Consider the following 15,796-nt stretch of genomic DNA (forward strand, 5'->3'; position numbering starts at 1 on the left):
TTCGTTCTCGAGAACTGGAGGATCTTTACAGATTTGCCAAAGAATCAGAAAAATTCTCACAGGACTAACTATCTCCACCTCTGTCTCTATTCTTTCCTATCTCTTTCTCTGATACTTTTCTCCTTCCCTCCTTGACTATCTGCCCCCATTCCTGAGCTTTAAATACAGGTCTGCAGGTCCTGGAGATGTCCGTTGAAACTCTATGCGATGCCTCTATTGTTTTTTGTCCTCATCTAGAATGATGGTGAAGCGAAGGGGCGACAGTAGACCAAAAGTCAAAACAAAGATTCCAACACTCAAAAAACAAAAAGAAAAAAAAAAAAACAAAAAAACAAACGAAAAAAATCTATTTAGTAGAAAAGGTTTAAAAAACAAATTGGATAAATAATTTAGCATAACATTGTGTCACATTTGACCTACAATATTGTTATAACTTTTAATCCAATCCTACGAAGTTGCTGAACAATTTATGTAACTTAATATGACATTTTCTTCCCCATACCGAATTATTCCAACACTTACCTACCACATCCAGATAGCCCATCTGACTCTTCATCGGATCTGTATTAATTTGACACATATACCAGCCTTTGTCACTTTCTTTGATATCTTTGATTTTCATAGTCCACGTTTTATGTTCGGAATTCGTTATGCCGATGCGTTGATTTTTTGTGATAACATGATTTTGTATAGTTAAAATTGTTTGGGTGTCTACACGCAGCCACGCGACCTACAAGTAAAGTAAAAATTAAATGATATGCAGAAAGTGCAAATAGCCAAAATTTTATATTTAGTTGAAAGCGGAAAATATTAATACTGATAAATAAGATTTTTATAAAATTTTTGTTGTCATTTTTTCATAAAACTGAGATATCTACAGCTAAATGCTTCTAGGGACGAACACTTCTTTTTTTTAGAAAAATTTAAAATAATTCATACGAGAAGTCGGCATTTGCGGTACACCTACATCGGTACTTCTGCCGGGTTATGAATTGACTTAATTCAGTAATAATTCTGTAAGCCTTTCGTCTTTCGCTAAAAACTGGAAATGATTACCTGGGATAATTTTGATGAAGTCTCAGCACTTTGAGATTCTTCCCGGGATATAACAATCATAAATTTATCATATTAAAAGTTCAATTCAATCTATTAGTTTTCGAAAATATATTATATTTTACTTCTGCGTATAAGAATCCTTTTCAGATTTAGTGCACGAAGCGGGAACTGTACCACTGTCATTGGTTAAGTCGTTAGATTTTGGTCTGTATCAGGCATGACAATACCAGCGGTATCTTGGGATAGCAGTATAATTTTATGTAAACGAGCTTTTTGTTAGAAAAGAGTAAGCAAAACAAAAACAAAATATCAAAAAAAAAAAAAAAAGTATTTATTATAGATTTCGAATATTATTTACTTAGTTCAGAGCGACATACACAAATGACTCGTAAAAGAGAAACTGGTTCATATACAAAGGCCATCAGTCAGTTAGAGACATTGGCACCTATTTTTCAAACCTCCGACTTAATAAAATTTATAATACAGGTAATATCAAATTATGTCAAGCTGAGCCCTTATTACCTTGTTAAAAGCCGCTTTACTTCGTCAATAATCCAAAAAGGGTGGCGGCCTTGTACGGATATTATTGCAGATATTAAATCTATATATATAATTGGCGCGTTCACTCTTTTTGGGTGTTTGGCTGAGCTCCTCCTCTTTTTTGTGGCGTGCGTCTTGATGTTGTTCCACAAATGGAGGGACCTACAGTTTCAAGCCGACTCCGAATGGCAGTTATTTTTTATGAGGAGCTTTTTCATGGCAGAAATACACTCGGAGGTTTGCCATTGCCTGCTGAGGAGCGACCGCTATTAGAAAAAACTTTTTCTTAATTTTTGATCTTTCACCGAGATTCGAACCGACGCTCACTCTCTGAATTCCGAATGGTAGTCACGCCCCAATCCATTCGGCCTAGAGTACTCGTATTAGTATTATTATGAGGGGATTCAGCAGTGAGAACTAAAATTTCTATTGTGTTCCTATTTTCATGGATTCAGAGCAGGGCCGAGCGCAGGACTCAGCCCACGGGGAGGAGGTTCTGGATTGAAATTTCATTCACAAATAAAATTCGATAAGCGCGATTAGTCTCTTTTTATATACGTTAAAAGAGTTAGTAAAGAAAAACTTCCTTTTTGTTGAGTGTTTAAGGATCGTGTGCAGGCATTACATGTAAAAAGAAATAAAATATTTTTTCTGTTTTGTTTTATACAATGAATATAGTATATTAGAGTAATATACATTAAAAATATTTTGCAATGAAAAGTAACTTCGCCAAATCTTTCTGATGCTCGCATACCTTCAAGAAGTGGTTTAGGTCATTATATTTTAATTTCAATCTTATTAAAAACATTTTAACATGGTTTCATTCCAAGTCTAATGACTGCATGCACTTTTCCCAATGCTGATCAATGTGTCGATAACTTTGCGACTCTTCGAGGTACGAAAAAAAAAATTCTTTCAATACCATGTCAATGTCTACATTCACGTTGCGATGGATATTCATAGAAGCCAGTCCATTCAAACGATCTTCTCTCTTTGTAGACCTCAAGTAAAATTTCAAACGTCGCAGCGTGGAAAAAGACCTTTCGTTTGCTGCCGTGGTAACGGGCAAAACCGCCATTATCCGAAGAATTTGGTAGACATTTAGAAAGACCTCTTTTTTGCAAATGTCTATGGCTTCAAGCATCATAATTCCCATACGAGACCGTCACGCATTGAAAGAAATACGCAGGCTCATTATATCTTTCAATCAGTGAGTAACTCGAACGTAAATTATTATGCGCGAAGTCCGTTATGGGCGAGGTAGTGTATACGTTAAGTCCACGCTCTAGCTGGTCTAATTCGATCCCCAGCGATCACATGTATATATTGTACAAAAATGGCCTTTGCTGCGTGGTTTTTCTATTACATGTTTTCAACAACAGCAACAGAAAAAACACCAACAACAATTCCTAGAAATAAAAATTTGTTCATACATACAGTCCACAATGCTGCGATAAAGAATCTGTATACTATTGGATACACTTTATCAGTAGTCAATAGTTAATACCTTGCGTCCTTTAGAACAACCGCCTAATGCATTCATATTTTAATTTCGCTAAAATACAGTATTTTTTTATCAAATAATTGGAACAAAAATTGTTCATATGAAATATTTTCAATGCAGCACAAAACTGACTATGTGATTTGCATTTGCCCACGGGGGTCATAAATTTAGTTTGGAAAATTACTTTTATTCAATTCAAAGAAAGAAATTTGTGAAAATAATACAAAATTAAGAATCAATTTACTCTTGCTCCATACGACCACCTTTGCTTCGACTATGGCCTTCAAACGGTCGAGAAACGAATCGCAAGCTGCCCGAATGTGACCACTCGCGGGCGCCTCCAGACTGGTTAATTTTTTAGTTCGGACTCTGCTCTCTAAAATGGCCCAAAGGGATTAATCCATCGGATTCGCGTCTGATGAATTTGAGAGCCCTTGAAGACCGAAACGTCGTTTTTTAGCCATTCTTGATTCTCTCAAGCTTTATGAGACAGTGTCGAGTCCTCTTGAAACGTTTATGGTTTGCCACAGAAATGTTTGTCGGCCCACGCCTTCAAAGCAACCTCCAGAATACTTTCTCGATAATATTTCGCATTTACTTTGACGCCAGGCTCGATGAAAACGATTGGAGTGGGCCCATCTGCGGTTACAGAGGCCCAAACCATTACCAGTGGCGGGTGCTGCCTCCTGGAGGCCAATCGATGACTTACATTCTCGTATGAACGGTCGGTCAAATAAACCCTATCATTTTGGAGTTTACGAATTGCTCCACTTGAAAAACTGTCTCGTCAGAAAACACAATGTTCGGAAATTGATTGCTTTCGGCCAAGCGAAGCAACTCTTTTGCTCTCTCAAGTCGAACTTGTTGCTGCTTTGGTATGAGATCATGCGCCTTTTGGATCTTGTAAGGCTTGACTTTGAGATCGTTTTTCAGTATGCGGCGGATGCCACGGTCGCTATTCGATTGGCACTTCGACGGTGATTTCGCTCAAGTCGCTTCTTCACGTTTTGAATCATTTCATGTGACGTTCCGGTTTTTTGATGACCGCCTCCATGACGTTTCGCGATGCTATCAGTATCATTGTAACGAGTAATGGTGCGATAAACGAAAACTTTATTTACTTTAAGGTGCTCGAGCTCACGAACAATTGCTGGTTGTGATTCTCCAGCCAAATATAATGCAATCACACTATTACGTGTGAAATCCATTACTGATTTTCTTTTCTCGCGTTTACTCTCGGCAAAGTGCTTACGCGCTTACAAACAACACTCTGTACGTTGTTTGCACTTCAAGTGTCGGACCCTGTATTACGTCAGCAAATCAACTGATTATGTTAAATTTACTGAGAGCAGTATAGCGGTGGCGGATGTCGCTACCTTCTTTATGCCTTCCACCGTCGATTTAAGCTCTAGTATACATGAAATAGAGGAAAGCCCCCATTATAAGTAGAGTTTTCTGAACCTGGTATGGTACTCTTCCTTCGCGACTCGTCTACGATGCTGTACTTAGGGATGTGGCTGTACCTCGAGACCCATACAAATTTTGTGGCACAGCGAGCTTATTCAAATAGCTCCTGCACTCATTGGCTAACTGCGAAGCGGTGTTTACGCAAGAGAGGGATTTCATTTCAACTTGTCTGCCAGAGCAAATTGTGATGGACTTTTTGTAAGCATTAAACGCTTTTATTATGATTAAAGCACAAACAATTTTTTTCTCCGCTGCATACCCCATCATTAGAGTACAATTCAACTGCTTTTCATACAAACAGGCGTCCGACTGTCTCATATGTAAATAAATAAATGAAATGAAAAAAGTCTTTAATAAATTGGACAGGTAATGAATAAATTTTGAAAAAACAAATAAACAGACGGAAATCCATAGGATGCACTCAATTACTTAAAATATGAAGTGGAGAGAAGGAGGTTGACATTAAAGACGAAATGTGTGTAAACAATAAAAGAGGAAGAACTACCATAAAATGTTCCAAGCAGAACAATAATATCAACATACACGGCTGAATGAGAAAAAAAAACCAAAAAATAAAGGAGATGAGTTAAAAATACAGAATAGAAAATAATAAAAAATAATAATGAAGAAGTAAACGAAAATGAAGCAGAAGCAGCAAAACAAGTAAGTAGTAGAAAGCAGATAAATGGGATAAAAGAGATTTTGTTTTAAGTAGAATTGGACTGCTGAGTTGTTCAAGGTAGCACAAGCCAATGCCAGATGAGCCGAGATAATGTGCGCTACCAAGTTAATGTAGAGAGCAGATGTGGGATAATGAATTGAAGTGGAATTTTCAAAGGAACTGAAGTCAGGAAAAGAGAAAAAGTCATAAACTGAGGTTGAGAGTGTGGGTGGTAGATGTCGAGTGCATGAATCTCGCATTGGGTAAAAGATAAGCTGAGATAAGCACCACTGAGTTGAACCACAAACAAAGAGCAGCGTGAAGCTTGCTTTTATTAACGCACCAAATGAAGCATATGACTATAATAAGCAACAAAAGCAATATTACAACAATGGAGTATGAAAAAAATAAAAATAAAAATATACACAAGCAGTTATATGAATAAGAAAACACGTAAGCGCTGTGACAGCGGGCTTCCGGAGAAGCTACTGAAAACAGGAAGTAAATAATTGCAAAGGTAACTAAAATAAATGAAACAAAAACAATAACAATGCAGGAAAATATAAACAATTAAGAACCAGAAAATATAATTAACACAATAAATGAATACACGTCACAACAAAAGCAACAAGCGCACAAAAGGAAAGGAAAAGAGGAATTCAAGCTTCATTGGTTGGCCCTTAAGGGTGAAGTGCTTATGCAGCAAGGATACTAATAGATGTTGTTGTTATTATATGCCATAAATGAAATATGAAAAGGCATAAATAATAATGATGACGCTTACAAAAACAAGCAGCTACAACAATAACAAACACTGAATAAACAATGAAAACCACCGGCGACACATAGCACACGAAAGCAAACTTCTTTTCCTGCAACACTGAATTTCATACAACAACAATATGTATGTACATGCGTATATAGAAATTGTACGCCTGCATACACACGTAAGTACCCATTTTTTCGATTTTGCGATCCCATAAGTTTCGGGATCCCGTGGTTAGTCAAGGGAATTTGATATTGATTCTCAAAAAATTCCATCAGTATTGTTGTGGAGGAGATCTTCCAAAATAATAAGTTTTTTTTGTTTTGCGGATGAAAAGGTTTAAAATGCTGCCGTCGCACTTGTGGTATATCCTGAAACTCATTCGACCGTCCAAGAAGTGCTTTCGCGTTACTTCAGAGCGGCGTTCCATCTTCCTCATTACAAGGTCTATGCTTGCGTTCCTGCGTCCAGGTCTCGCTTTTTCAAACGGAGAATTTTTTCCGCGAAATCATTGAAGATGTCCCACGTTTCCTCGCTGCACAACATCTTGACGAATATATTTTCAGTAGTTATGTAGCCGACTGCATTCTCCAGCGTTCGAAGTTCTTGTTCCTAACGCAAGCGTCATCTCCGGCGGCATCATCTTATATGCATGTGGAGTGCTCGCTTTTCCTTATTTTGAACAGGTATTTCCGTATCCCGAAAGAATTTGGGTTGTTAAAAATTTACCTCACCGAACTGCTGTACCATGTGACGCCTAGCGTAGCCGTCGATTTTTCGCGTGTTCCTTTTCTCCAGCGGTCTTGCCATATCCTTAGCGTTCCGTCCTTTATTTCGCGCGCTGCAGGTTAGCTAACTCCTTCTTCCATCCTCTCGTTCTCGTTCTTTAATGCTCGTTAAATACTAGCCCATTAAATATTAGTGCAATAAAGATCAACTTTGAGTGGCTCAAAGTTCTCGTCGATTTTTAATAGTTTTTTCCCTGACCGTGTTGCCTATTTTCTCTCTATAAAAAAAAAATATCTAAACTTGTTTTAGAGAGAAGACACCGTCAAGGTAAAATATTATAAAAAATTAACGGGATATTCTAGCAACTTCGACTGATTATACTAAAATTTACTGGGTCGTACGATTACATACCGATTTTTTTTGTAATTCCTATTTTGTTTGAAATGTGGATGGAAGTTTTTTAAATTTTTATATAAGGTTGGTTATGGTTTTTTGTTAGGCAATGACAGATATTGAAAAATAGACCACGCCGGTTGAAACGACATGAAACTATTGAAGTGTTATATTGTTTTTTCATTATAAATATGCACATACATACATATGTATTAGGGATGTCAACATTTTCGATCTTTAAGATCCCGGAATTTTATGGAATTTCGTTGATACCATACCAGAATTCCGAGATTGGGCCCAAAATTTAGATATTTAACATTTTTTTTAAACTTAACTCAAAAGAAAAATTTCATCAGTACTGTTCGAAAAACTCTCCTACTATATGACAGTATTAAATAAAAGGGTTGTAAAATGAAAAATATTTGCTTTGTAACAAAATAAAAGACAACAGTTAAAATTGTACGCGTTTAGTAGCACTTTAGGGTGCACATTAGGGCGGGTCAAAAGTTTTCTCTACTTAGTTTCGCGGACTGATTTATTCCACTGGCAATTCACTGACAAAAAAATTAATAGAAGGTAGGTAGGTCTGACGGTTGTGAATAAGACACGCTTAGACCTGTCTTAGGTCCGCTGCGATGCCACTGGAAGTTCTCCTTAACCTATGCGATCCCTTTTAAGCCATCCTGTGGCTTCTATAAACGATTTTAACTTCGTTAGTTTAAGCTATATCCGCTACATCTGTTGAAAATGCACTACCAATTGTACAAAGTCTTCTTCTAGCTAATCATTTACACTCGCAAAGAAGATGTCTAATAGTTCCCTTTTCTTCTATGGTACTCATATACTCGTATCACAGCTCTAAAAATGATTTCAAGCGTTCTTATTTTTAATTTCCGTTATTAAGCCTACCCCCAAAAATCATTTTTTTTATTTTGTTAAATTTTTTTTTTGAAGATTTTTTTGCTCCAAGCAACTTAAGGTATGGCGAAAAAAGTTCTATGCCAAAAAACTTCAGAGCGGAGGGGAAGGCTTCTGATTCTGTCGTGTGTGGAACGAAACCTCTGAAAAATAGTTTCAAATTGAAATGATAAAGTCAACACTTTTATTACTTATCTACGTGCTTGGCGGAAGTGGATAGTGCTTAGCTCTCGTACTATTTGAATATTATTTGACAAAATACGAATAATAAGATTTGAAGAGTTGGATATTGAACGCAAAGGACACAGCTGATTTCTACTACAAAAATGTTGTAAACGCAAAGTGCTTTTCAGTGTTGCTTTTTTGTTAAAAAAAGGGAATTTTTTGTCTTCATTTCATATGCGTCGTAGGAAATCACAAATACTAAAAATCCCACAATTTCCGGGACTTAAAAATTATATCGGGATCTCGGGATTGACATCCTTAACAAGCATGCTCGTAGCAAATACACGCGGCAACTATGAAGCGGCCAAAGGCGAGCATAAGTGGGGGTGAACGCCGTTTGTGGTATGCCGACAAGGACCATAAAATAAGTAATTACACCCATGAGCCTGCTCGATTATCATTTTAAGGCTTAATTGGAGAAAATCATTTATGAAAACAAAATAGCAAAAATAACAACAAGAATTACAAATACGAAACCTACTCACTGCACTGTCTTTGCTACCAAGTTTAATGATACCTCTTTTTTTACTCCTTTTATTCATCATTACACCATTCCATTTCTTGTTTTTGTTCGAACCGAAATTTAATGGTTTATGGAATGTGCTGGTAAATTGAATGCCCTATCAGGCCACTAGATTGGATAGGAATGTATGTAAACATGTGTTAATGCCTGATTGGGAAGTGACCCTGCAGGGATTTTCTAAAGAGTAAGTACTAAATATTTGTATGTTAAATATAAAATAGGATGTTTTTTTAAGATCATGAGAATTTAAAATTATATCAAAAATTTAATTATTGTTGGACTGAATTTTTTTACTATAATCTGATAGATAATTTCATGGCATTTATTTTTTGAATATAATATCCGATATGTGTCCACCGCGGCTACGAGTTACATCAGGTCAATTTTTGATTACATTTTCCAATAAATCTGCATAATAAATCTAAAAGAGCTCAATCGGCAGAATCCAACGCAAGCGATGTCCATTTCGTTTCAATTCTTACACGAGCTGTATTTCATAGGCACGTTAGCCCTTACGTAAAAATTTTCCGCGTAGTCGAAGGATAAATACCAAGAAGTTGAGAATAACGACGAGTCGATATTTCGGCGTCAGCTTCAACACTTCACTCTTTGAACTTCGTGAACAGATTTTTTTTTCAAAGTAAATTTGCACTGATAGCTTGTCTCAGCTGCCTAACCATAGTTATCGATATCAATATTTTCATGCCGCTAAAGAACACCCGATTGTAGGAAAGTAATTTGAATGAAGAAACTGAATTTGCTAGGAGGGGAAGTTGTTTTAAATGATCGAAAGCAATAAAATACAATTAAACATCATCAGTCAGCGTTACAACCCGGACAGTGTTTCTCACTTCAAGTTTCAGTTTTCAGATCATCTTCGATGCAGTCTAGCCATTCCTTTGCACGCTCTTCCCTTTTTTCTCTCCACTATCAGCGAATAGTCATAATGCTGTTTTGGGCGTTTTTTTTGCTTTCCATTCTTATGACATGTTCCAGCCATCTTAGCCTCAGCGATTTAAAGTAGTAAGTAGTCTGGTCAAATACTCATTTTTTATAAAGTATTGATTATTTGATCAGACTTCTTTCTACCTTAATGAACTTGACTATATCTTCTTCGTTCAATAGACTGAATAGTTGGGAGTTGCTTCGCAGCAACTCTCATTTCGCTTCGGACCGAAGATTTTTCACAGTATTTTCCTTTCGAAAACTTTTAGTAACCCTTCCACTAAATTCGTCATACCCCATACTTCGAAAGCATATGTTGCTATTGGCTGGACTGTTCTATACACTTTTCTGTACATCTGTATCTTACTTGCTCTGGTTAAAAATTTTGATTTAAAGAGATTCATGTGAGCATAATAGGTTTTGTTTGCTGCGAGTAGCCGCTCTTGAGAACATTTAATTGTGCTGTTGTTGCTTGTTACTAGGACGCTTAAGTATTTATATTTATCTACGCCTTCACAAAAATATTCACATATATCAAAGCACTGCACATGTCTTCTTTCCTCATTTCTAGACAGAATCAAGGTCTTTTGCTGGTTCACAGCAAAGGTCTCTTTTAGCTGCCATTTTGATTATTACACCTTTTATTTCGTTTCAGTAAAAGAATGTCGTTGGCATATGCCATACCTAAGTCTGATCGATTTAACACGTTGCCAGTCGTTATTAAATCCTTTATTGCATAATGTAGGCATAAATTAAAATCCACTGTAGATAGGCTCTCTCCCTACCGTATACCGGTACTGATAGCGAAAGTATCACTGTGTTATTGCGGGATACAGACATTTGACGTAAGGTCCCGTAGGTCCGACGCCATAGTTAAACTTAGAAGCCTTTTGTTAATATCCTCGTATTATGACAGCCACACTGATTTGGCATTCTCCCATAAATTCTTCGGCCTTGTTAGCAATGTGTCGCTAGGATATCGGAGACATCTGCAGAACAAAAAGCAGACTTTGTTCAACTGAAATTAAACATCATTTATAGGCAGTAGACGTTACTGGAGGGAACACCAAAAATTTGTCATGATCGTATTGCTTTCACTGATAAAACATCTTTCATAAGTGACGACTAGATATCAGTAGTGAATAATTCCTACCTTTTTTATATCACAACCTTGATATTTGTCAAGTAGACAGAATTTATAATTTTCAGGACACAGGAACTCGTTAAAATTATTGAGACTTATTATGAAAATGGTCGATCCTTCAGAAAAACATATCACAAAACTCTTTATTTTTTGGTAGAAATAATCATTCGAATCAATATGACCTACAGGGTTATGGCCTGGCAGTCAACTTTCGAGAAGAAAACTTCGACTTTAACAGCATTTAAAAAGCAGCTAGCCTTTGTATTATATTAGTGCGCTCTGAAAACAATACCAACAGCAGCGTTAAAAGTCATGTTGCATATTTTTTGCCGATTGAACTGTTTTGTAAACAATCAGCAGCTAAAACCACCCTAAGATTGAGAGAATCATCAAAGCTTAATACGAGTAACGATAATGAGAGCATTCGCGTATTCTCAGAATGTTTCTTTGCATTCCGGTTACCACTGACTTTTACGGCTCGGTGGATTTATACCTTGACGTGCCTTATACGATCAAATTTTTATCTATATAGAGAGGATTGGGAAAATGGTTAAGTATTTATGAAAATGGAGTTAGTAAATATAGCGACGGTTCTAAACTCAACGATTAAGTGGGAGACATATATAGGTAGATCTTTCCGAGCATATTTCAAGCTGAAGTTTTGGCGATTAAAGAAGACCTTTTAAAGCTAAATAAAGCTGCAATTACAGTCAGAAATATCTGCATATATTCCGATACTAAGGCAGCTGTGAAATCGTTTCAATCATAGAAATACTCTTCGAAAACGATGGTGATATGAACAATTAAGAATACTCGCGCAGTTTTTCGCTATAACTCTACTCTGGGTGACGGGTTACAGTAACATTGCGGATGACTGTAAGGCAGATGAGTTAGTGAGGTTGGGCACTACGCTTCAAATTAGCCAAGAGAAAATTGATATACCCTATGCCCTTGGCAACGTGAAAGCTGCAAATATAGGGTGGGCCTTGTAAAATTTGCTTTTTGAGTCGGCTATAAAAAAAAAAATCAATATTTTTTCAAACTTTTTGTTTTATTTTGAAGATTGAACTTTGTCATTTATGAATGAAAAATAATATCGTTCAAATGACTGCCACGACTGGCTTTACAGTTGGCCATTCGACCAACCCAATTTTTAAGCACTTTTTCGATTGTTTGGGCTCCAATTTCATGAATGGCAACTTCGATTTTGTGTTTTAAAGCATCAATCGTCTCTGGATGGTTCGCATAGCATTTGTCCTTAACGGCTCCCCACAAAACATAGTCCAACGGGCTGAAATCCCAGCTCCGAGGCGGCCAATTGATATCGGAATTTCGGCTGATTATTCGGTTTTCAAAAACGGTAGCCAAAAGTTCGAGTGTAACTTTGGCAGTGTGCCAAGTTGCACCGTCATGTTGAAACCAAATGTCGTCCATGTCATCCTCTTCAATTTTTGGAAACAAAAACTCGTTGAGCATGTTACGCTAACGCTCGCCATTTACTGTAATAGCGGAAGAAAAAGAAGACTCACCACTTTGGAAATAGGTTTTCAATATTTTCCAATTTTGTTCAAGCGTATAGCGTCCCATTTCGTAAATGTCAAACCTTTAAGTAAATTATGAACACATTTGACATGTCATTTGTGTTACCATTATCAAAAAAATAGGTGGTCCACCCGTAGATATAAATCTTACGTTGTGTTAGAATAAATGGCTGCCCTTGTGAGAGGCTCACTTGGAAAAAAATTCAAAATTGGTCCGTTTTGATACCATTCAGGTGAAGGTGATGGGAAAAGGAGAACGGAAGAAACCAGACAGAAGGAAGACGGTGATTTGGATTAGAGGCAAACAGTGGCGGTTTACGTGGTAATCACCGCTTCAAGCTATTGATGAATTTCACCAGTTGCGTGATATTTAAACCCGTAATATCCGGAGATGTAGCGAAAAAGTGAGAGCCAAGATGCTTGAACATTTGCCCGACGAGAACAGGACAACTGAGATGATTCTGCCTCGTCCTCTAGACAGCTCCTGCAGAAAAGACTTGAAGCAATCCCAAGCCTTACCGCATGTACACCTAACGGACAATGTTCGGTAAGGCAAATTCGAGAGCTGCGGCTTTGTTAAAAGTTCCCTCGAGCTCCACGATCTGCCCACAACCAGAAGGATCTCGCTACTTTACTTGTTTCCGCTCTAGCCCAGCGCTCGCTGAGTTGACACGAGTCTTATCTTTCCAGTAGTAGATCACAGGTTCTCAAGAGAACCCCACTCCACTCATTTTGCGATGAAAGCGTTTCCAGGGTCCCCTGTGTAACCAGCTGATCAGCCCAGCTGTTTTCCTCTATACCCCTGTGATCGAGAATCCACACGAGCTTAATATCGAAGTATTCGGATGATATCGAGAGAGAAGTCAGGCATTGCCCTACTAATTTCAAACGCACAAACAACGAGCCCAAAGCCCTAATTGCCGCTTGGGTGACAGAGTAGATGTTTACATCCTTTATAGTAAAGGAAAGCGGAGGAAAGCAACCAATCCCCTGCTTCCTTAATTGTGACTATATTCACTTAGAAAGGACCACAATGGTCTGGAGTCCTAAATTTGTGCTTGATGGTGAACTCCTCGCAGAATACTCCTCCACCAATTCTTCCATCCAACTTCGAGCCATCCGTAAACATGCCCTGCCTCCAAATGTTACACCACGCCCACTCTTCCCTTGATGAGGTTGTACAATGATCCAGCACCATGGGATGAACTCAAAGTCTTTAAGAATGTTAGAGTGTCCGTAACTTAAGTTCAGCGTATGGTCCGCACACCTCAATCTGATTGTGGCGCGATTTTTGCTGCAATGCCCACGAGTGCCACATTCAGCACATCATTGAACGATAGAGTGGGAGGGGTCGAAAGCGCCTCACTGACTCCAATGAGGGCAGACCTTTGGACCCTTACCAGCTTCTTAACTGATCCAGACAGTTCCACCAGACAAGAACTCCGTACAACAAAATAGATGGAATAGGTAGTTACACCTTAAGTATTGCCAATAATCGCTGGATACAGTTACATACGTGTAGCATTAGTAGGCAGAACGGAATGTGGGTCGCTCTAACAGTCTACTTAAATTTAATAGGAACGACTTAAGAATATTAGTAGGAGTCCTATCTGGGCACTGTCTTATAGAAAGCCATGTCAGTAGAATTGGAGCACCATATTTTGACTTTTGCAGAAGCTGTCAGGATGCAGAAGAGGAAGAGATAGTGGAACACCTTCTAGAGAAGGTTGAATTTGCTTGGAATCGCTTTTTTGGACAGAATCGTGAATGTTGCATATATAAAATTAGCTAGACGAACCAGATTTATAAGGTCCGCAGGAAGGTTTAAAGAGGACCAAGTGGAGTAAGAATGTGACACTTATACATATATATATATATATGTATATATAATTGGCCCATACATTCTTTCTGGGTGTTTGGCCGAGCTCCTCATCCTATTTGTGGTATGTGTCTTGATGTTGTTCCACAAATAGAGGGGTCTACAGTTTTAAGCCGACTCCGAACGGTAGATATTTTTATGAGGAGCTTTTTCATGGCAGAAATACACTCGGAGTTTCGCCATTGCCTGCCGAGGGGCGACCGCTATTAGAAAAAACCGTCTTCTTGGTCTTTCACCGAGACTCGAATCTACATTCCCTCTGTGAATTCCGAATGATAGTCACGTACCAACCCATTCGGCTTCGGCGAAGGAAGTTCCCATTTCAGCGCAGTTAATCGCAGTTTACCCTGTTAACCAACCTTCAAGTAAATACTTACAATGCAGTAGAATCACCGCGAACGTCGATATTAAGGAGATTAGTGCAGTGAGCTCAGTGAACGATCTGCCTACGAAGCATGTAATGAAAATAGTGTGGATCCCCGGATCCAGGAACATCCTTGCAAGCTGTGCCGCAGGCGAGCTGCCAAGAAGGATAACTAAGCTTCAGATATTAAACTCTTCACACAATGTAAGCATTCCTCCATCTCCATATCTGCTCCGATTATATCTGTGTTCATTGAACAGACAAACAGCAAGCAAGCAGACAATAGTAAGTAAATAATAACAAGCATTGAATGACAAGACAGATCTGGCTAAAAATCGGCTGAAGAAGATCTAAATCGCATATCCCTTTCAACCATTCTTCCTTTTTCGTGGTGCGGTGAACATTTCATTATGGGAACGCACTACAAGCGAATGGGCTTGCCGCAGATTATTCTTGTCCCTGTTTTTGAGATGAGAAGGCCGTGAAAATGGACATGGAGATCAGTGAATACTACCTCTAAGCTATGAATACTACCTATATAACAAGACTTGAAGTTAATTGATATTCAGAACCTCCTGTGCTTCTCAAAACAAATGCTTTGTTTTACACCACCTGAGGAATTAACGGATCGCAATTAGAATTTGATGACGTATCATCATGGAGAACCGCTTGGTTTTGATACCTCTTTTCGTCCAATGGAGAGGAGTAGCCATTAAAACTGAATCTAACCTACCAGATTAGTTTTTACAATAACTTCAACTCGAGCTTCAACTCAAAAGTTTATTGCGCTATTTTAAATATAGTATTTTAAGTATAAGTACTGAGCATAGGCTAAGAAGCTATTATTAAAAACCAAATAAAACGTCGAAATCTGAAAAAAATTACAAACATTTCTTTAAATCTCAATACACATTTAGTTCAAGAACTTATTTTTGATGAAAAAGTCATACTCGATCGAAAGAGACTAGACTGACACCAGTTGCTAAATAACCAGTTGCAAAACAAAATCCCAAAAGCTCAGTGAGAATTCTAATTCAATAACTGATATTTGATGGAAAAGTCATACTAATCAGAAAGAGACTAGACTTGCACCAGTGGCAAAACAACCAATTGCAAAACAAAAACTCAAAAGCTTAGTAAG

At 37.8% G+C, this 15,796-nt stretch overlaps 1 protein-coding gene across 4 annotated transcripts in view; it reads right to left on the minus strand.

Annotated features, from left to right (window-relative positions):
- LOC129248448 (limbic system-associated membrane protein) overlaps positions 1-15,796 on the minus strand; it is a 104,557-nt gene that overhangs the window by 74,242 nt on the left and 14,519 nt on the right. For all 4 annotated transcript variants that reach the window (XM_054888001.1, XM_054887999.1, XM_054888000.1 and 1 more), the window contains exon 3: positions 523-730. In XM_054888001.1, coding sequence (XP_054743976.1) covers positions 523-730 — 208 coding nt within the window. The remainder of the gene's footprint in view (positions 1-522; positions 731-15,796) is intronic.

The sequence above is a fragment of the Anastrepha obliqua genome, chromosome 5 (genome assembly GCF_027943255.1).
Source record: "Anastrepha obliqua isolate idAnaObli1 chromosome 5, idAnaObli1_1.0, whole genome shotgun sequence".
NCBI classification, from domain to species: Eukaryota; Metazoa; Arthropoda; class Insecta; order Diptera; family Tephritidae; genus Anastrepha; species Anastrepha obliqua.